Source organism: Puntigrus tetrazona, chromosome 3, assembly GCF_018831695.1.
Source record: "Puntigrus tetrazona isolate hp1 chromosome 3, ASM1883169v1, whole genome shotgun sequence".
In the NCBI taxonomy this organism is placed as follows: Eukaryota; Metazoa; Chordata; class Actinopteri; order Cypriniformes; family Cyprinidae; genus Puntigrus; species Puntigrus tetrazona.
In genome coordinates, this window is record NC_056701.1 from 21,428,307 (window position 1) to 21,451,609 (window position 23,303).

A 23,303-nucleotide genomic window follows, 5' to 3' on the forward strand; every position below is an offset into this window, starting at 1 on the left:
TTCTCTCAGATGAAAACATTTCCTCAAGGCCTGAGAGATGATCTCATGTACTGTAATTAAAAGCACATTCACATGTGTTTTTAAGCATTATTTCTTAGTGTGAGAATTTGCTTAGCAATGATCAACTTCACATTTACCAATTATATAAAGAATATTAGAATTTATTAAAAAAACAAAAAAAAACAATTTCAATATTTTTCACAGTCATAACAACATGCATAAACATTATATTCAGTTATAACAGATGATAAATCATAAAAATCTGAATATATATATATATATATATATATATATATATATATATATATATATATATATATATATATGTTTATGATCTTTATGAGTTTATGATTGCTAAGCAAATTCTCACACTAAGAAATAATGCTTAAAAACACATGTGAATGTTTTAATTACAGTACATGAGATCATCTCGCAAGCCTTGAGGAAATGTTTTCATCTGAGAGAAATATTCAGCTTCATTCATAGTAAAAAAAAAAAACAAAAAACCAGTGCAACTAGGTGACTGGATAAAGCAAGTTGTCGTCAATGCTAATGATGCAAATTCTGCGAAAAGGGGGCGGGGTTCACAGAATCCTGATAGTTCCCTGATATGTCAGCAGCATATGCTATGTCTCTCTCTCTCTCTCAAACTCTCAAACGTTTTTAACATTTAACTTTGAAATACAACATAATATGTTTTATGCATAAATAATATACATTACTGTTAAAATAAAAAATAAAACATTGACCAAAAGTGACACTTTTACAGAATTTACAGAAGATTGTTAACTAGATTGTTAAAATAACAAGATTGCTATTTTCAACTTTTTTGGTATCAAAGAATCATAATCATAAATAAATATATCAGCATACACCAACGATACTAAGCATCTTAAAAAACAAACCAAAAACATTTCTCATAATATAATAAATTATTATTTAACACCAATTGTCATATTATAAGACTGGTGTAATAAAGTAAAAAATCACACAAATTACTTTTTAAAATGTATTCAAACAGAAAAACAATATTTTAAATTGTAATAATATTTAAGCATAAAACACTTCATAGCAAAATATATATATAGAAGTGTACATAGGTGTCTTTCTGTTTATCTAACACAAATTAATATTAAAATTATGAATAAAGTAATAAAAGCAGAGAAGACAGCTAAGACAGACAGAAAAATGCTCACTCATTATGCTGCTTTGTACGATAAACTACAAGCGACATCATAAAAATCAATGCAGGGACAATTAAAATGTTGTAATAGTAGTGAAGTGACCTTGAACTGAAATGTGTTCATTGGGTAGTTCTTAACATTACCTGTAGAGGTGACAGGGTGTGTACAGTACACTTGAAAAAAAAAAAAAGATGAGTCAGACACTCATGGTGGTTGGGACAGAGAACGCTTGATAAACACAGCAGCACCTGCTTTACATCTCATTAGAGACAGAGAGCAGAAAAAACAACCGAAGATCACAGAATAGAGCAAGAGTATGAAGTTAATTACAGCTTTGAGTGCTGCTGGAACCATACTTCTCAACATAGCAGGTAAGCCAATAAAATTAGATAAATATATTTTAAAATGTTAAAATGGATTAATTATGATACAGTTGAATTCCTGTTGCTAAAGAAGCATAACTCTGATACCTGAAATGGCAATTAGTGCAAACATTAAACTATGTGTTTCTCATAATTGTTAACACCTTTTGTTTAAATGCTTGCAATTAAGTATAAAGCAGGATGCTAACTATTAACTAAATTGTTCTAAAACACACAAAAAAGCCATAATAATAAAGAATGGTTAGTGTACAAACATTCAACTGTCTATTATACTGCTGTTTTACTATTCTGAGTATTATAATAGTAATTATTTTATATTTCAGTAATATTTGAATGATACATATTCAGTTTAAATTATCCCAAAAGGGGATGCCTCAGAACAAACAGTTTTTCGTTATCTAAAATTATCTAAATAACCTTTTTCATTAAACATGCTAATTAAACTACCTTTATTATTTAGAGTGTAGTTTGATCATTTAAAAGTAAAATGTTTTTTTTTTACTATATAATGATTCTTTTGTAAAATATAAAGCTTCAGGGATATTAAACGTTCTTCACGGAACCAAAGATGTCAATAAAGAGTCTATGTAAGGTAAATAAAGGATATTAAAAGTGTCTCTAAGACCTGTTGTACAGCAGCTACCCAAATAAACAGGGGTTATTGGATGTATTTAAACGTTAAGCGTTAAACACACAGTTCACGCAAGCATAGTGATACATATTAGGAAAAATTGGTATGAAGCAATTTTCACTAGAAATTGCTATTTAAAACAAAATAATTGAATCAAAAAGTAACACACAGAATTAAAAACTGAATAATTTTTTTTTCGTTTTTACATTGTAGAAGTGTAATACATAAATGGTGAAATTACACAATAAAGCAACATGATCTGTTACAATATAAGCTTTGATGAATCAGCATAAATCTATTAGTAATGATTCTCCACACACCTAGTAACAGCAATAGATAGGTGCGTAAGAAACAAAGGTCAAAAATTGAAAAATAAAAACCAGATCCCGCACACCGCAACACGGCAACCTTCCCAATACTGTTCATAACCACTTGCCATGGCCATTAGTAAAACAAATACTAAATGTAGTAACTTGAAACTGTGTTTTCCGTATAAAGGTGCTGTCATTGTCAAGGCACATAAACCTGTTTTGTTGTCGCACTTTGTGAAAGAGGGCTCCAAATTTAGCTCACATTACAGACGGTTACGCTTTTATTTTCCTGTCAGGACAACGAAGTCATTTCACAACCAGGCATTAATCATTATACACTGTAATGAATGTGAAAGTTTTATCTTGATTCACGCAATGGTATGTGGCAGCACACAAACAAGTTTATCAGCTCTATGCATGTTCATCTAATTGGTCTCTGTCTTCCAGGAACTCTCTGCCAGCTAGATGGTAAGTTGTCACAGACTTAATGACCATAAAGCTATCATTCCACATGTCTTGGGGGCATATAATTTTTAAATGGGAATTTCACATTGTGTTTTTACTCATCAGTGTGTGGTCAAGCCCCCCTAAACACCAAAATTGTTGGAGGGGAAGATGCAACGGCAGGGTCTTGGCCGTGGCAAGTCAGCATTCAAAGCCCTGTATATGGAGGCCATTTCTGTGGAGGCAGTCTAATCAACAAAGACTGGGTTTTGTCTGCAGCTCACTGCTTCCAGACGTATGAAGTTTAAGTTAAACTCAAGACACTGTTATCAATTGATGCAAGTTTAATTAAAACTGACTTCCTCTGTGTATAGTCCCTTGAGTACCATTCGGATCTACCTGGGACGCCAGAGCCAGTCGGGATCAAACCCTAATGAAGTTCTCAGGACAGCAAGGACAGTTGTCAACCATCCTGACTATTCCGATTCTACACACGACAACGACCTAGCACTACTTCAGCTCTCTTCTTCTGTGACCTTCTCTGATTACATTAGGCCGATCTGTCTGGCGGCTGCTGGGAGTAAATTCGCCGCAGGTACAAACACCTGGGTCACCGGCTGGGGAGCACTACAGTCAGGAGGTGAGTGAAGATTTGCTTGCAAACGATTATTTAAAGCTCAACAATGTACTGTAACTGCACTGTAAAAGAAATTACATAAAAAAAGACAGCTGTGGTTGCCAGAATTCAACTGTAAAAAACGCTAACAACGCGTTTTAAGTCAAATTTACAGTTAAATGCTGTAATTTTATTAATGTTAATATACCTGTGCGTAGAAGTCAAAGACGAGCGAATCCATTTGCAGTATGGTTTATTCATAGGCAGACAGGCAGGGTTAACAACAGCGTTAGGCGTCATAAACCAGAATCATAAACGTTAACCAGGCAGGAGTCGGGGCAGGCAGCAAGGAATCAGGAAACGAGAAACTGTCCGAAATCAGCACAAGGGAAATCAACAAAAAAATGATGAATACTCAGAATTATTGCAAGCACTTGGAAATGCAGTCCGGGTAATGGTGTGACTATGGAGGTGAAGTGACCTTAAGAGGTTCTGGGTGGAATCAGATGGTGACAGTAACCTATTAAAGTACTGAAATCTGCATTGTACCTTTAAAAATACACTGGTAACCACCAAATGCAGGTAGTGTCGTGTTACAGCCCATATTGGTATGGTGAAACACGAACGAATGATGTTACCACAGCCAACAGATCACCAAACACACACATAAGTTTAAAGGATTTATTAAGAGGAATGTATACAATGTACTGCAATGCATATAAGGTGCATTAACTTCAGAGAGGCCAAAATAACAATAAAATATATACATTACCTACTTCACAGTCACGACAGCAAACGGCAAATGAGCTCGCCATGTTTAGGCAGCGCCACCCTTTTAAAGCCACCCGCTTTAGGATCCACCAGTCACGTTCACTGAAGATGAGCCAATCCCCATCCAAAACATAGTTATTTCAAAGAAAAAGCATGTCAAACAAACACAATTTTAACTGCAATGCAGTGATTTCTGGGGATGTCCGTTTACAGGTTTTCCCTGTAAATTTTACAGTCATTTATTATAATTTAATTTGCCATTAACCATTTTAACAGTTTTATCTGTTAAAATCAATGTAATTGTTTTACAGTGTGGTCAATAAAAGCCGCTAAAATCATCCTGTTATCTTCGTCACAGGTTCGGCTCCTGACATACTGCAGGAGGTGTTGATCCCGGTTGTGAGCAACAGTGACTGTAATAATGCTTACGGAGGGGCCATCACTAACAATATGATGTGTGCCGGACTGTTGAATCAGGGAGGAAAAGATTCATGTCAGGTAAGAATGAACCTTTTATTAGAATACATATTTGAATCCTCTGTGCACTTTAAATTATCATTAACATCTACCACTGTTGCAAAAAACGGCATGCCGATCAACTCTAACCCAATGACCCTAGCCCAAACATTAAAACTCTACATTTTTTACTCCCAAAGAAATTATATTTTACAGTGACTGTTATACAGTACACACAACTTATATCAATGTATATAGGCTAATAGTAATTATCATTTCTGTTTATGGTGGGTCAAAAGATAAACATTTTGTGTGATGGGTGTTACATTACGGAATAGTCTCCCTGTTTAAAAACCCATTTATTGTGTAGTATTTAAATACATTCTTGAATAGGATGAAGTAGATTAATACATTATGCGGTGTTTCAATGTTCTAAGTTATTGCATTATTACGTTATATATCTGCAAAGCAGTTTAGTCCAACTTACAACAAAACACTGCAAATCTGCATGACTTTTTGAAATGCATCATTTCATATCAACACAGGGCGACTCTGGAGGTCCGTTGGTGATTAGAAACAGCTCTCTGTGGATTCAGCCCGGTGTTGTGAGTTTTGGTATTGGATGTGCTGACCCCAAATATCCTGGTGTGTACGCCAGAGTCTCTCAGTACCAGGACTGGATCACCTCTACCATAGGCAGCAACCCTCCTGGATTTGTTCAATTCAACAACAACGGGTTCAGAAGCTCACCCAACCTCCTTTTATTTTTGGTTTCTCTCACTTCCTCCATCATTCCTTTCATATTCTCCCTATATCTCTCTACATAGAGATCGTTCGAATGACAGTTTTTAGTGTTCTTTGATTAAGAGAATAACTGTGACATACAAGTTTTCATAAACCTGTGAAGTCTGTGTATAGTCATACTGTCCTTTATATTTTACCTTTTAAAAATGTACTATTCTTGGAAATCTCTTACTTTCATTTCCTGCAAACTAATGCTTGTTGAAGTTCAGCAAGCTTCTGCTCACAGGGTCTTTGTATAATGAGGATGTGAAATTTGGCCTAAATACATGATGTTTTGATTATTATGCACAGCTAATTATTGTCTTTACTTTGAGCTAATTTTTTGAGAGACTATTGAATTTTTATGGTTGTATTTTATTTTATTTGATTATATATCTATTTTAAATGTACTACCACTTGTGTATTAAAGGTTTATATTACTTACAATAACACTTCATCTTAGAGTCTGAGTAGTAATTAAAGCGTGTGTGCTCTGCAGCGTGTTTAAAGATACCGGTTAGATACTGGTACAACAGAATTTAATCTTTTGGCCATATAAATATTCAAATAAGACCAAATTGCATATTGCTTCTCATGTTAGGCCTTTGAACAAAAAGGTGTTTCTACTCATCGAGTCTGAACTCCACGTTCTCCTATGCTGATATGAACCTGATGTAGCAAACAATTTCAAGAATTTCAGGGTTTTTTTCAAGGAAATTGTTTTAAAGAAAGTTTGTGTGAACTATTCCTTTAAATGGTAACAGGACTGGCCTGTGTATAAAATCGTTATTTAATGGCAGCAGGAGGCAATGTGACATCCTGTAAGCCCTGATCTATATATATATATATAAAGACTATATATTATTATTTAATTAGTTTGTGTAGCATAAAAATTTGAAGCAGTAGAAAAGCATCCAAACATCAAAGAGAAGCAGGTGTGTACTAAAAACTGGCAGGAGGCTAGAAGGTAAAACAAGGTGTGTCAGAAGGAAACTAAACAGGGTCCTGCTGAATGCGGCAGCACTTGATTTACCCGTCATTAGACATTTAGCAGTAAAGGAAACAGCTAAGAAAACAGAGAAAACATAACACAGACAAGAAAATGAAATTGTATCAAACTGCGTGTTTTGCAGGAGCCATACTTCTTAACATAGCAGGTAAGATCTGACATGACGCTGAAATAAATAATAGGTAAGATCTTGTTTAATAACTTTACCATAAAACATTATATTTAGGTTTAAAATCATATAGGTCTTTCGCCACAAGAGGGTAGGACACCTTTTGTTAATTAACTTATTATTTTCTTTACACCTAAAATTAATGTTACTGACTCAAAAAACTAAATAGGAAACTATAGTTTTAGTAGTATAGTAAAGTGCAATGTTATTATAATATTAAAGGTAAATGGAAGTACAAACAGTTCTTTTCTCAGTTTCTTGGCTTGGTGGATGAATAGTTTTCATAGCTTGACCGATGATGATTTTTATTTTCTTTTTTTCTGAATAAAACAAGAGCATTTAAGATGTGTTTATGAGTCTATAATAACAAAAACACCATTTTCATGTAGGCTACAAATAATCTTTCTATACTGCAAAAACTCAGTTTTACAACAATATCAAAATGTATTTAGTTACTAGGTTTTTGAAAATCTAGTTATTAAGTTCTTGAACATCTTGAATCTCTGCATTGCTCTTCTTTAAGCATTCTTTAAGAATTCAGGATAATGGTAGCCATAAGTTAACCTTCTTAGTCAGAGTGACTAATACATGATTACAAATATCAGTCATACTGTTTGAAATGACATTAAAAGTAAAATATTTTTACTTTTAGGTAAACCCAGTCTTTAAGCATATTGACCTGAATGGAAACACAGATAACTTGCTACCTAAAGAACCAGTTTATCAGCTCCATGTCAATGCATCTAGACCCGTATCTCTGTGTAAACCAGTTTCTGCTTAAATTCTTTGTCAAGAAAACAAACACAGAACAATAGCACTCATTTGTATAGTCTCTACTCTCTATTTACAACTCAAAATGTTGATATTTCTCCATTTTTCTTTTTACAGGCTCACTTTGTCAGTTAAATGGTAAGTTTATTTGCTACTCATACAAACACTTTCAACAAAATTATGAAAAATGTTTAATTGATCTGTTTTTTTAATTAATCTGGAATAAATTAATTCTATTTCTAAATCTATTAATTCTAAATTAAATCTATTATGATTATTAATCTCCCACAATAATAGAGATATATCAATAATGTTATATGTAAATTTAATATATTTAATCTACCCTAAAATAAAATTGTTTGTCATTGATCACTTATCCTCATGTCATTCTAATCCTTTTTGGAACAATTTATGATATTTTAGATAAAAACGGTTTGTGACTGTCCCATCGGCATCCAAGTGACAAGAATACTTTTAGTATGCGAACTGTATACACTCCTCTGGAGAGAAGTTGTTGAATAAAAAGTATTCTCGTCACTTTATAACATTCAAACTGAACCACTGACGGCAGTGGAGTATTCTGACGATGTGTTTTATACTTTCCTGGACCTTGACAGTGTATTTTACTGCATTTTACTCAATGGGACAGTCACAAGCCTCTCTGTTTTCGTCCAAAATGTCTTAAATTGTGTTCCAAAGACAAACTAAGTTCTTGTGGGTTTGGAACGACATGAAGGCAAGTTTTTAATGACAAAAATTGTCATTTTGGGGTGTAGTGTCTCTTTAAATTTAATGATACGGTAAATGTAATTCGTTCATGTTGATTTCAGACTTCTTTTCTCTCACCAGTGTGCGGTCAGGCTCCTCTCAATACAAAGATTGTCGGAGGACAAGCTGCAGTTCAGGGGTCTTGGCCCTGGCAAGCAAGCCTTCATAGAATTACGACAGGAAGTCACTTCTGTGGTGGGAGTCTAATCAATAAAGACTGGGTTCTGTCTGCTGCTCACTGCTTCCAGAGGTATGAAGTGATAGATGACATAACTCAACATGTGGAATAAGACTGATAATTGTCTTTATTTACAGTACCGCCTCATCTAATGTAAAAATCTACCTGGGCCGTCAACTCCAATCAGGCTCGAACCCGAATGAGATCTCCAGGACAGTGATTCAGCTCATCATCCATCCCAGCTATAGCACAGCTTCTCAAAACAACGACATAGCGCTGCTGCAGCTCTCTTCTTCTGTGACGTTCACTGACTACATTAAGCCGGTTTGTCTGGCGGCTGCGGGAGTGTATTAGGTGGAGGTACTAAGAGTTGGATCACCGGATGGGGCAAACTCAATTCTGCAGGTGAGTTCAATCAAGCGTCTGTGATTCAAAACATTGAGCAGTTTCACCAGAAAATGATCTGACTTTTTCCACCGTGCCATTCACGTTACAGACACCCAGATTCCAAACATACTGCAGGAAGTGCAGATACCAATCGTAAGCAACAGTGTTTGTAATAACGATTATGGAGGAATCATTACAAGCAACATGGTATGCGCTGGACTCAGTGAAGGGGGAAAAGATTCATGTCAGGTATATCATGATGCAGTGTTCGATTCAGTTTAGCCCTGTTGTGAGGTTCAAACTGCTTTACCTTGTATATTGTCAGAAATATTAACATTACATAACGTTTATCTATGCAGGGAGACTCTGGAGGTCCAATGGTAAATAAGAACAATTCTCAGTGGATTCAGTCTGGCATTGTGAGTTTTGGTCGAGACTGTGGACTACCCAATTACCCTGGTGTTTACACCAGAGTGTCTCAATACCAGTCTTGGATCAGCTCCCAAATAAGCAGCAATCTACCAGGATTCGTCTCTTTCACCTCCAATGATTCCAGCTCAGGCTCACCCAGTCTCCTCTTATTTTCACTTTCTCTCACATCCACCATCATTCCTCTGATTTTCTCCTTATTTGTATTTTCTTAATGACCAGGTCATTAAAAGCCCTACACAGGCTATTGTTCACACATTTAAATAAGATGAAAAAATACAAATGCACTACAGTCACTTTGTATTTTAATTTATTAAAACAGGTACAATAAAAGAGTACAGTACTTGTACTATCTAATAGTTTGTCTCTGTCCTTAATTTCTGAAGTGGTAGTGCAGAACAATCAAACTACACTTTGTAATACACAAAAAATTATGTAACTTTTGTGGCTCCAGATGTAAATGTGTTCATATATTTAACTTAGTCTGATTCAATGTTATTTTAGCTATGAGGAAATGAGGAAAAGCTTTGAAGATATGAGTTGAGGCATACTGTCTAATTGTTTGTACTGGCATCTAGCCGACTTTACTTAAATGTCTATTAACTGCAAAATTTAGTTTCTATTTAGTTGCCAAGTCTGCCATCTAGTGCTGTGACAGAGAACATCGCATGTTATCACAACATTTAATAGGCAGCAGCTATTTACAATAAGGATTCTATTTACACCAGGTGAAAATAGCAAATGTTTTTTAGTGATACACTATTTTCACTAAATGCATTTTCTGTTATTTATACTACCATTTGCAAGTGGCAAGTATCTGCACCTCAGTATTGAAGCACATTATAAAACAGAATGCTCTTGAAAGAATGCAGTGTAAATGTTATATAATAACATTAAAGCCCACCCTACACCTACCCTAGCCCTACCTGATACTTTATTTTCAACTTTTTGATTATTTCCAGCATTTTTATTGAAAATAAATGCTTGTCTCCCACATTTTTCAATGGAACTGCTTGAGGATAAATAATGACATACTTTTCGTTTTTAGGTGAAAGCTTTTAGCCTAAAAAATATTAGAAAAATATTTAGAAAAATAATTATCACATTCACACCTTATTTCCTTTTAAAAGATCCTTTTAAAAAACATTAACTCAAAATGGTGCTTAAGCACGTGGATCAAAGCGGTAAAACCGTTAACATAAAATTATAACATAAAATCCTGCCAGTTCTCTATAATACATAGTTTAATATTGTAATATTGTGTATAACTGTGTTTATTGATGTTATGGTTTTGACATGACGTAATAGTTTAACTTCGTCAGTGGGTGAAATACATGAATGAATTAAACAAATTCATAATTTACTTTTCACTTTTCACTCTGAATTTCAATTCCCATCATGCATTGCACTGATGACATACACACACCTAATTGCACTCATCACACGTTCACCTGCCCTAAACACACATCTTAAATAAGAGTTTTTCTCTCTGCTCCATGCCAAGTATTGTAAGCATATATCCCTATCCCTAGAGATAGCTACTCTACACAAGCCATTTTCCTGTTTCCCAGTTTCCTCTGAGATCTAACTTCCTTGTTAGATTTCCCTGGTTCCGTTTTATGCCTGGTATCTGGACTCTCTCTCTGCCTGCTGTCTTGGACACTGTTTGTACCCCGATTCGATTATTGCTCGCTTCCCTGGATTACCACTCTGTTTTCCCCCTTTGGATTACATTTGGATTACATGGACTGACTCTTGCTTATTTCTTGGACTGCACTCTGATTTCCTCCTACATACATGTGTGCCATTGTTTTGATCCTGCAGTTTTTGACCGTGTTTTTGAATAAAGCTTCGCACTTGGATACCCACATCTCTGGTCTCGTCAGTCCCGTTACAGAATACTTAGGCTAGGTATGAATTTAGGCTAGTATATTGGCTAGGTATGGACATTGCTAAGATGCTATTAGCCCTCATGCAGGGTAATCGATCACTCAATGACTATGTTCAGGAGTTTTTAAGCATTATTCTGATGTCCTGGACTGTCTGCTAATAGTTTTTTATTTTTATTTTTTGCAAGGGCATTCAATCATTCACACATTTTAAATAACAGTTTTTCCCTCTGCTCCATGCTAAGTATTGATCTGCATTAAGCACTAAGTGTTAGAATGGTTCGGTAAAACAGCTGTCTTTCCTCAGCTAGGTTCAGTGTCTAGTTCTAGTCTTGCCTTGTCTGCCCTTTCTGTGTTTAAATCTTTGCCTGTGTATTTTTGTATTTTAAATCTCTCTCTTTTTGCCTTTTGGACTACTATTTTGACCATTGCTCATTTCGTTGTTGCTACTTGCCCTGTAACTATATGGAGTGGAAGGTGGGACAAGCACCACTTTAATTTACAGCCTGCAATTGTTGTATTTACTCTGTAACTACATGGCGTTAAGCTTGTTCTAAGCTGCATTAAACCTTAATTGTGTATTATGTTATTTGGTGATAGGGGTCTTGGGAAGTTGCTGGTGCGACTCAGCTGAGATCAACAAATAAGCTTTCATAAGGTAAGCTTACCTGTGAAATATAAACCATAGCAGAAATGTATTAACTCATTTCACTAGATGTTCAGTAATCATCATGCTTCCTTTAATAATAAAAGGGTTAAAATGGTTGAAAATACCTAGGCCTAATAAAATACTAGTAAAAATTATACAGTTGCGGGTTCAACTCAAATTTAAGTCTCAAAACACAAAAACTTGGCTGGGGTAGAAGGCCAGAAGCCGTAACTCCAGGAAGAGAAATTAAAGACAGGACTAAGAGAACAGTCAAAACGAGCCTACAGTAAGGTGTAGGGAACAGCACTCATCAGCGCTCACAGTCCCAGCATCAGTGCTGACGCAACATTCTGGTGGAGATACAATACCGCAGACAGTCCCAGTGTCAGTGCCGACACAACGTCACTGTGGGAAGGTCCTTGTTGAGCGCACCAAGAGGGGCAGGTGAGGAGGAGCCACAAAACACAGCTCAGGAAAAACCTGGGAACTGGGGAACAAGAGGTCTGAAGAAAAGTGGCAGAACGATCATAAGAGGAGTCTAACTAAAAGGAATTAACTATACTTGGAGCAAAAAGGCAAAGTCAAAAGGCAGGACAGAACATAACAAGACTGGAAGCAGGTCACGAGCCAAATGTAGCACCCACAGTTGATGTCAGTGCGTGAAGCAGGCATCCCAAGAGCTTCAGCATAGGTCACCTCTGAGATTTTTCTCGCTTGTACAGTGCTCCCTGTCATGGCAGTCACTATACTGTGTTTTTGGACTACACATTGCTCTGCTCCTGCTAGAGTCTGTGAATCTGAACCCTCTCCAGTCCATGAGTCTGTTCCAGAACCTGCTTCTGTCCTCCAAATCATTCCAGAGCTTGTTCTTGTTCCTGAGGTTGCAGCTCCTGCTCCTCTCAAGTCATCTAAACCCATCCTAGCATCTCTCGCTGCAGAACCTCTCAAAACATCTAAACCTGCTTTAGTTTCTCTCGAAAGTCGCAGCTTCCACTCCAGAACCCCCTCCGACTCAAGGCTATGGGGGCTGACTATGAGCCCACTCACTGTTCTGTCACAACCATGGAAACCATCTGTGAACTGTCTACCTGCCTTGTTACAGCCACAAAGGATGCTGTAACCTCTCTGTTTCTGTTTTACCTGATCTCCTGCATCATCAGCTCCACTCTAGTGATCATCCCCTCCACTATGATTGAGCACTGGTGACACTGCTTTGCCCTGATGCTCCTCGTCTCTGGCCTCTTCGGGTCTGCCCTGGCTTCCTGCTGTACTGGTCGCATTTCCCATTTCTCATGTGTTATTTGCCCCTCATGTCACCATGTCTTGTGCTACCCTTGTAAATGTATCATATTCTGATTGGTTCCTTAAATTGCTTGTGTCTTCTAATCATTGGTTTTGTCATATGTTCCCCTTTGTTTAGTATAAAAGATGCTCCCACCTGTTTCCTTGTTGCCTCACATTTGCAGCCTGTCCTGACCTTCGCTTTTTATTTAATATAAATTGCCTTGCCTGGATTGTACTGTTTTACTGGTGTTTGACCATGCCTGTATAGCGTTACTGCTAAGTTATAAGCAATGTCACTTGAAAAGCTAATTTTGATGAAAGATCAATTAGTAATTCTTAAAATTTCCTGTAGAGGTAACCAGGGTGTGTACAGTACACAATATAGGCACAAAAAAGGATGAATCAGACACTCATTGTGGTTGGGACAGAGAACACTTGATAAACACAGCAGAACCTGCTTTACATCTCATTAGAGACAGAGAGCAAACAACAGAGAAATCACAGAATAGATCAAGAGTATGAAGTTTATTACAGCTTTGAGTGCTGCTGGAACCATACTTCTCAACATAGCAGGTAAGTTCTTAAAATTATATACATTTATTTAATAACATTTAAATTGATTAATAGTAATAAAATCTACTCAATTCCTGATGCTAAAAACGTTTTAACTCAGACACACTGATACCTGAAACAGTAATTAATGCAAACACATAAACTACTATTTTTCACTATTGTAAACCTTTGATTTGAAATCTTATACTTAAACGCTTAAAACTGGATTTAAAGCATTTCAAATGAGATGCTTTAACTTTCACTAAATTGTTCTTAAATACTTAACATACACCACCTATTGTCTATTGTGTGTATACTGTGGAAGTTTCCATCAACAAAACAATTTCCTTGCAATGACGCTCTTTTTCTTTCAAATCATTGCCATTGCCCAAAGGACTGATCTTTGTTCCCCAAAGAATCTTTCTGTGTACAGTTCTTAAAATAACTTTGTTATTTTTTTTAGTTTAGTTTAAACGTATGTAAAAATCTATCCCATTTATTAGTATTAAAGCATAATTAATACAGATAAGAGTCCAAGTGTCGTGGTTTCGCGAGAAGGAGCACAAGGCAAGTAACATAAACTTAAACAGATTTAATCCAATAACGGGCAAAATAATAATAATAAACACAGGCAGACAGAACATAAACCACATATGTAACCTCGACGTTCAGACAAACAGAATACAAACACACAGGACTTAAATACACAAGATAATTGACTAAATTAACAAGACACGGCTGAAGACAATAATACAATTAACATGAAGGGAAGGTAGGGCACAGAGAGCATGTGCCACGAGACAACAAGAAACAAAGAGTCCTTCACATAGTAGGGTGTAGTTAAGAATGTTAATAGGAATAAATGTATGCACATTGTTCACGCAAGCATAGTGATACACTGACTCATTAAACAAAAAGTTAAAACATGATTCTTTTTGTAGATTAATTACCCTTAAATAGGCTTCCTAATTTAACTCTTAGGTCTGACTGGTTCAGCTTCTATATTTATGAATGAGACAATAGAATCGCATAACAACCTGGTTACAATCCTTAAATACTATAATAAGCTTGTAAGTATTTAATTCACACAATGGTATGTGGCAGTAAGGTTGCAGGCCACACAAACCACTTTGTCAGCTCTATGCATGTTCATCTAATTGGTTTCTATCTTCCAGGATCTCTCTGCCAGTTAGATGGTAAGTTGTCACAGACTTAATGACCATAAAGCTATCATTCCACATGTCTTGGGGTATTATATAATTTTAATTGGAAATCTCCACATTGTCTTTCCTCTCATCAGTGTGTGGTCAAGCCCCTCTTAACAGCAAGATTGTTGGAGGACAAGCCGCAGCGGCAGGGTCTTGGCCGTGGCAAGCCAACCTTCTTATCACCTGTGACGGGGGTCAGTGCTTGTGTGGTGGGAGTTTAATTAACAAAGACTGGGTTTTATCAGCAGCTCATTGCTTCCAGGGGTATGATGTTTACAACAACAACAAGAGACTGTTATGAACTGATAACAGTGGATTTAACTGACTTTGCCTATTAACAGCTCTCTGGGTACCATTCGGATCTACCTGGGACGTCAGAGCCAGTGGGGATCAAACCCTAATGAAGTTCTCAGGACAGCAAGGACAGTTGTCAACCATCCTGACTATTCCGATTCTACACACGACAACGACCTAGCACTACTTCAGCTCTCTTCTTCTGTGACCTTCTCTGATTACATTAGGCCGATCTGTCTGGCGGCTGCTGGGAGTAATTTCGCCGCAGGTACAAACAGCTGGGTCACCGGCTGGGGAACACTACAGTCAGGAGGTGAGTGAAGATTTGCTTGCAAAACAACAATACTGTAAAGCTCAACAATTTACTGGCTGTTAAAAGCATTCAAAATCATCATCTGACCTGCGTCACAGGTTCGATTCCTAACATCCTGCAGGAGGTCATGATACCAGTTGTGAGCAACAGTGACTGTGATGATGCTTATGACTCTATTAAAATCACAAGCAATATGATTTGTGCTGGATTGTTAAATCAGGGAGGAAAAGATTCATGCCAGGTAAACCTTTTTTAATTTGCAGTTTACAAAACACAAAGCCGAATAATAATAGTCAGATTGCTAAAACTTTATTTTGATGGTCCCTTATAACATTCTTATGAACAATTAGTAACTTTGCACCTACATGTCAACTAACTTTCATTAGAGTATAAGTAGAACTGTGTGATTATTACCTGCTAACTCACTACTGACTGTAGGTAGCTTTTCAAGAACATGTCAGCTTATTCTAACCCTAACTCTATCAGTTTATTAATACTCTACCCACACTCTAATAAAAGTTAGTGGACATGTATGTACAAAGTTATTTATTGTCACCACAATGTTCATAAGGGACCATCAAAATAAAGTGAAACCGTCAGATTTAATGGTCGTCGACTTTACATTTTCAGATATATAAATGTTGTGTTTATGAAAACAGGGCGACTCTGGAGGTCCGTTGGTGATTAGAAACGGCTCTCTGTGGATTCAGCCCGGTGTTGTGAGTTTTGGTATTGGATGTGCTGACCCCAAATATCCTGGTGTGTACGCCAGAGTCTCTCAGTACCAGGACTGGATCACCTCTACCATAGGCAGCAACCCTCCTGGATTTGTTCAATTCAACAACAACGGGTTCAGAAGCTCACCCAACCTCCTTTTAATTTCGGTTTCTCTCACATCCTCCATCATTCCTTTTGCATGCTCCCTATATCTCTCTACATAAATATTGTTTGTATGACAATTCAGTGTTCTTTGAATAAGAGGATAACTGTGCTGTACAAGTTTGCATAGAGCATAGTGCATAGAGATCAGGCATAATTATATTGTTACACTGTCATTTATTTTTTTTCTTTTTAAAAATGTTCTAACCTTGGAAGGCTACTCATATTACATATAACAATATTTTTATTATTATTAAAATATTGCACACTAAACACATTATAGTGCATTATAATATTGCACACAAGCTTTTGCTCTCAGAATATTTGAATGTTTTAACGTTTTTTTGGACTATTTTGCAAATGCAGTTGTATATTTTTTACAGTAACACTTCATCTCAGGGTCTGAATAGTTAATTAAAGCCCATCTATCTCCATTGTGGTTAGAGATATTGGTTATTAAAAAAAAGTAATTATATTGAATTTGTTACTATGTTGTGTTTATACAGTTTAAACAGAATAAATAGAAATATATTGACTACACGCTCTTCAGTAATATCACAAACACAAAGACATAAAGAAACCACTCTCCTTTTCTCAAGAACAAAACAGCAAATACCATTGGCTCTGACACGAATGTAAATCTGAGTAGCCTTGTGATGTTCATGTTTTCCTTCTTTTATTCTTCTTGACTTTTATTCTTCTTGGCTATTGCTGTACAGCAGTGTGTAGAGGAACTTGACAGATACTTTAGTGATAGAGACAGAACATGGTATTTTAGATAATTAAATATGATTACAACAAGCCTATCTCTGATCACATTGCAGAGGTACAGACTGTATATCAGTTATCAGACATAAAAACATACTTAGCAAACATGTTAATGTGGAGCCTATATGGGTTTTAGATGGGATGTAGGGGTACAGAGTGGGCTCACAAAAGGCTACATATTTTGACATTTAATTTAAATCAAAATCTATCGAATCGTTTTTAACAGTCTGTGATTCCATCACTTACGCATTTCTAGTGACAGTAAAAAAATGCAGCCACTTTAATTGTGCTGATAACTTTCTATTATTATTTTGCTGACAAATAATCCGCCACGACAATAAACTACCACGAGATGCAGCCCTTCATCATTAAAGGTAATTACAAACCTGAAAATGCAGGGCATGTAATTACATTGTTTACAAACTGTAATGTTAACCGAAAAATAACACGTTATAATTTAGACGTCACACTCAGATCGCGCCTTTTTCCCCTCTTATTTCTGGTGCCAATGTCTAAACGATAATGCTGTAAGTCTTGGTGTTCCCTATGCCCTTCAAAAGACACACAAAAATATTATGTATAGTTTGTGACTGGGCTGTGTTTGTGATACAGGAAGATTATAACGATGATGTCAGTTGGTTTAAATAGCAGATAAAATAGTGTAAGCTAATCTGGTGCTCAATAATCTCGATTGGAAGAGTAAACATTAAGGCTTCGTACTTTTTCGTACAGTGGGTCTATACTAGGTCGTGAGTCCAAACAGGCAAACAGAACAGAAGGGCAGGTCCTAGAATCGTTAGTCAGGCAAACAGGCAGAGATCATACACGTGGCAGGTAAACAGAACAAGGAGAGAGAACGCTTGGTAAGGCAGTAGAACTAGCGATACTTCACGGTGAGCGCATGGAGGGCCTCTGGTTATAAAGCCCTCAAACAGGAAATGGTTCGGGCGACGGCTCCCTATGCTGGCTTGGGGTTACACTATGAGCATGCACAAATTTATGTGTAAAATATCACCAGCAAATAAAGATTTATCAATAACATTTATTGTGAATTAATGAAAGAAAATGCAACAACACATACTTTTGATGGCCTCATAAATGTGTTAATTTAATACACAGATTTTCATTTTAAATGTATTTCAATATGTTCCACCACAACTTAACATGTAGCGTTACACCAAACCGAATTTTCATAAGACAGCTTCACATTTTTAGTTTCACATTTAAAAGCGTCATTCTAAATGTTTTATTTAAATCATTAGTCTCACAATATTATTTAAAGCCCTGCCTGTATGATTATCTCTTAAAAAAGTCATGTAACTTTGAAACATTTTATTTGAAGTGCATCCCCTTTACTCTGACAAAATATTCTCACATCTCTCTATCCCACAGAACGGACTGATAATCAGTCTACTTTTGATGACTTCAGAACAATTTTGTAAGAAAATATATTCCGTTCGTTGTTACAGACAACATGAAGTTCAGTAAACATTACACTACAAAATAAAAGTTTCCTAAACTAAATGTGTGACAGCTCCTGTCTCTATATACAGTATGTTTTAAACAGACACCTAAGATGTTAATGTTAATACATGAAGTGATAAATTAATGCCAGTACGTGACCATCTGAATATTCGAAGCAGTGTTGAAATGTTTTATAGCTGGGTGTGTATTCCAACAAGATATCAATAAAAATGTGATGTCACAGATAAACTCGTATAATTACGCTCTACTGATTTGCTTTACCTGCTTTACACCTCTGCTGTGAAGGAAACAAGCGCGTGAGGATGGTGCTGCGTCTAGCCGTGTGTGTTGCAGGGGTCATCATGCTCAACATAGCAGGTAAAATCTGATACATTCTACAGCATAAATAATACGTCTGCTTTACATTTTTGCATATGTGACACAGCTGCTGAGGTCTTTCATATCAACAGTTCAAATGCAAAAGACAAGCGGCATCAAAAATGTTCTTCTAAACAAAAATTGCACAGTGTGTCCTGTGCTTTAGAGGCTCTTATATATATGAAAATTTATTCGATTATTGGAGAGCATATAAACAAATCCTTAGTGGTAATACACAAAATGAAGGGGGTCTAACACACAGCGTAATCAATAATAATAACCGACCAATTAAGACAGATCAGACAGGGACTTTAAGGCACAGGTAAAATGACTGTTATTAATAAGACACTGAATCAGATCACACAATCAAGTGGGAACACAAATTAAATCACATAGTCCGTAAGTGTTATAACTTGAAATCAAACTTGATTCTTAAGCTGTTATCATAATGAAAATGATACGCAATACATTTCCTACGCAATAAATCTTACAAAATCATGCAATTTAATTCTCATAGGATACACAAAGCTGATGAGTTGCACTTTAAACATTTAGCTTCACAAAGATACACAAAGTGTTTTAAAATAAATGTTAGTAATGGGGAGGTTACTTTACCCAATTCACATGAATTCTACCATTCTCACAAGAGGTACTCTTTAAACGGCATCCTACATTTCGAAAATAAATAAATAAATAAATAAATGACAAAATAATCTAATAAGAGGTATGGCATTCCACATTTGTAAGACCTTTGTTTATTTTCAGAGCACACAGTTTTTTGAGATGAGATCTGTAGGAAGCTATGCAGCTTACACATTTAACTCCAGAACAGTAGGAAAAAAACAGCATCAAAATCAACGTGACTCCAGTGGTTTAATCTTTAATTTTAGGGAACAACACGAGTGCTTCATTTGCAACACTGATGTGCAACCAAATAGGGAAAGCACCACCACACTTTGTAAATACAGTTTTTCTTCTTGCATTCGTTTCTTGATTCATAAAATTTAGGCTAAATTACTGTTCTCACCCTGAATAATTTAATGATGTGTTTTCTTCTGTTCTATCTTCCAATAGAGGGTCAGAGCTCTCAGATTTATAAAATTTTTTGCATGAACTAACCTTTTAAATACTTGTTGTAGCCCATGTTGAGGACATATAATAGTCCAAAGACTACAATAAATGTCATTAGACACCCACGTTCCTGCTCTTTGATCTACAACACAAAATGTAATAGAAAACACCCTGATGTTCAGAACTGATAACAACAGTTATCAATAAAATGAAATAAAATGTGCCATGACTCATTAATGTTCTTCTTTCAGCTGTTTTATTATTCAGTTACAGAGTGACTGTACAGTTACATCTAACCATATAAAAGGTTTTTACTGAAGTGCGTTTTAATTTGTTTCTATTTTACGGTGTACTTTATTGTGTCCTTTAAAGCATTAGTCCATATTCATTGCATAACAGTACATCATTCAGAATTTCTCTTTTGTGTTTCCTGAAAAAAAAAGGTTCACACAGAATGTTGAGTCATGTTCTAAACACTTTTATGAACTGTTTTTCTTCTTCTTTTTTTCAATATAGGCTCACACTGCCAGTTAAATGGTAAGTATCATATTAATGACCATACGACTGCATGTTCAGTGACGTAAGGTAGAGCTTGATTTCATCCGCTTAGAATTGATTTGCAATTAGGAAGGCAGGGGTTTCAAATGAGGATGAGAAAAGTTATTACATTTTATTAAAAGATTACGCAAGTACTAAAAATATTTATGTTGATCTTACAACCCACATTGAACATCCACCTTTTTTTCATCAGTGTGTGGACAAGCCCCTCTTAACCCCAAGATTGTTGGAGGGCAAAGTGCAGCTGAGGGGTCTTGGCCGTGGCAAGTGAGCATTCATTATGTTCCAAATGGAGGTCTTATATGCGGAGGGAGCCTAATCAACAAAGACTGGGTTTTGTCTGCAGCTCAGTGCTTTCAGGAGTATGTAGTGCCATGCCATTGAAACATATAGATAGATAAATAGTGGAATTACAATTTTTATTTGTATTCTTTTCTTTCAGATTAACCACATCGACCACAGCGATTTACCTGGGACGTCATCAGCTAATAGGCATAAACCCCCACGAGATATTCAGAAACGTGTCAAAAATCATCATCCATCCTAAATATAACCCTATTAATCTTGACAACGACATAGCGCTGGTCCAGCTCTCCTCTTCTGTGAATTTCACTGATTATATTAGGCCAGTCTGTCTGGCGGCTGCTGGCAGTACATTTGCTGCAAATACTGACAGCTGGGTCACTGGATGGGGAAAGCTCAATTTTGGAGGTGAGAGCAACATATCAAAATTAAATGCCCAAGGTTATTGAAATTCAATAAATAAAAATAATAAGAAATAGCTAAAAGTAACTTTGAAGTTTAAGGCATTTTATTTAAAACAAAAATTAATAGGTAACTTTGCAAGTACATGCTAATTTATTGTAGTAACCCTAATCATAACCTGACGGTCTACTAATGCTGATAGAAAAGTTCATGTAGGTGCAGAGTTCAATGTCTAAAGTAGACTGTTGAAAAAAAATGTAACATGAAACTTTCTTGTCACATGCAAATTAAAATAAGGACTTAAGAATTAAAATGGAAACTAAAATAAAACCAAAATTGTATATAGCTATACTGCCCAAAAAAGGCAAAAAAAACTCAAAAACAATTTAAATTCTGTCATTATTTCTTCACCTTTGAGTAGTTACAAATCTGTATGGATTTCTTTGTTCTGCTGAACACGAAGGTAGATATTTTGAAGAATGTTTGTAACCAGGCTGTGTTATGGGAGTTATAACTGGTTTTATACAATGTTCTGCCTTGGTTTCTCTGGAGCTTTCCACAGTTTTCGGGTTAGACGACCCACTACTTTCTCGTAACAAACAGCTAAATAGAACCAAGATACTTATGCACATGATAAAGGATTTCTTGAATATCAATAAATAATTTCCGACCAAAATCTAAACAGAGAGAAGCGAGGAAAAAGGAGGATAAACAGGATGCTTCCATCCTTCGGTGTAGACACAAACGTAGTTATCGTTATAGATTAGCTACCTTTTTTGCTGTGAATGGCTCTTGAAACTTTGTTGTTTTTTATATGCAACAGACACCACTATTCCAAACTTACTGCAGGAGGTGAAAATAGCAGTCGTCAGCAACAGCGATTGTAAATCTGCCTATGGAAGCTTAATTACAGACAACATGCTGTGTGCCGGACCAACCAAGGGTGGGAAAGGCTTTTGTCAGGTAAGAAGTCAGCCAGTGTCTGTTTGCAGATGCTCAGTATATTAGCACGATGTAAATGTGAAGTGTTTGCGTTTGCAGGAGACGGAGGCGGTCCGTTGCTCATCAAGAGCTCACAGTGGATTCAGTCTGGCATCGTGAGTTTCGGGGGGGGAGGCTGCGCAGTACCCAAGTTCCTGGCGTTTACAGCAGAGTGTCTCAATACCAGTCTTGGATCAGCTCTCAGATAAGCAGCGATCTGCCTGGATTTGTGGAATTTAAATCCAGTGGATTCAGAAGCTCAACCAGCTTCCCTATGTTTTCCCTTTTACTTTTTTTTTTTCATCATCTCTCTCTCTTTTTAAGGATTGAGTTCAAATAATCAATGATAATAATCGTTAAGCTCAACTGATGAAGAAGATGATGAAGTGTTTATCACCAATAGAAATATCAATGGAAGAAAATGCAATACTAAGCATGTAGGAATGAAAGTTATTAAAGCATGATTTTGAGAAATTCAGGCATAGTGTATTGCAACACACATATTGCTAATAGTTGCTTATTAGCATGCATATTACTAGAATATTGGCTGTTTATTAGTGCTTATTAAGCACGTATTTATTCCTTATTCTACATCCCTAATCCTACCCAGTGCCTAAACTTAACAACTACCTTACTATTAATAAGTAGCACATTGAGAATTTATTGAGGGGAAAAGTCATACTTAATAGTTAACAAATGTTATCTATTCTAAAGTGGTACCATAAGTGTATATGCAGGGTGCAATATAGTATGAAAGATAATTGTAAGGTCTTAAATAATTAAGATTAGCAGACAATTAATCAGTTAATATTTGATCTAAACTTGAAACACAAATAGTATGTGTAAAGTCAGTCATGTTTACTTTGTGTCCATGTGAACTGATATCTTGATAAACCAACACAAGTGCACTGCAGTCACGTTTGTAGTTATATTTTGTGTACAAGAACCTAATACTTTGTCTCAGGGCTTTAAAGCTCAAAACAACCAAACTGTTCTCTGAAATGAACAGGGGACGTCTGT

General features: G+C 36.1%; 3 protein-coding genes across 3 annotated transcripts; all 3 read left to right on the forward strand.

Moving 5' to 3' along the window:
- The first annotated feature begins 1,375 nt into the window (after nt 1-1,375).
- LOC122341349 (transmembrane protease serine 9-like) lies at nt 1,376-9,649 on the forward strand. Its single transcript, XM_043234698.1, is given in 12 exon segments — nt 1,376-1,555; nt 2,957-2,977; nt 3,080-3,248; nt 3,328-3,593; nt 4,699-4,838; nt 5,342-5,621; nt 7,646-7,666; nt 8,378-8,546; nt 8,612-8,811; nt 8,814-8,879; nt 8,971-9,110; nt 9,221-9,649. Coding segments are annotated over 12 exon segments (1,812 nt in total). The 5' UTR covers nt 1,376-1,500; the 3' UTR covers nt 9,506-9,649.
- Nucleotides 9,650-13,615: 3,966 nt separating this feature from the next.
- On the forward strand, nt 13,616-16,435 carry LOC122340007 (trypsin II-P29-like). Its single transcript, XM_043233991.1, has 6 exons — nt 13,616-13,685; nt 14,840-14,860; nt 14,965-15,136; nt 15,214-15,479; nt 15,578-15,720; nt 16,139-16,435. Exons 1-6 carry the CDS (start codon nt 13,631-13,633, stop codon nt 16,418-16,420), a joined length of 939 nt encoding a protein of 312 aa, XP_043089926.1. The 5' UTR covers nt 13,616-13,630; the 3' UTR covers nt 16,421-16,435.
- Nucleotides 16,436-18,864: 2,429 nt separating this feature from the next.
- On the forward strand, nt 18,865-22,403 carry LOC122341350 (trypsin-like). The gene is made up of 6 exons (XM_043234699.1): nt 18,865-18,968; nt 20,556-20,576; nt 20,791-20,959; nt 21,040-21,308; nt 22,126-22,286; nt 22,344-22,403. Exons 1-6 carry the CDS (start codon nt 18,914-18,916, stop codon nt 22,401-22,403), a joined length of 735 nt encoding a protein of 244 aa, XP_043090634.1. The 5' UTR covers nt 18,865-18,913.
- The last annotated feature ends 900 nt before the right edge of the window (nt 22,404-23,303 follow it).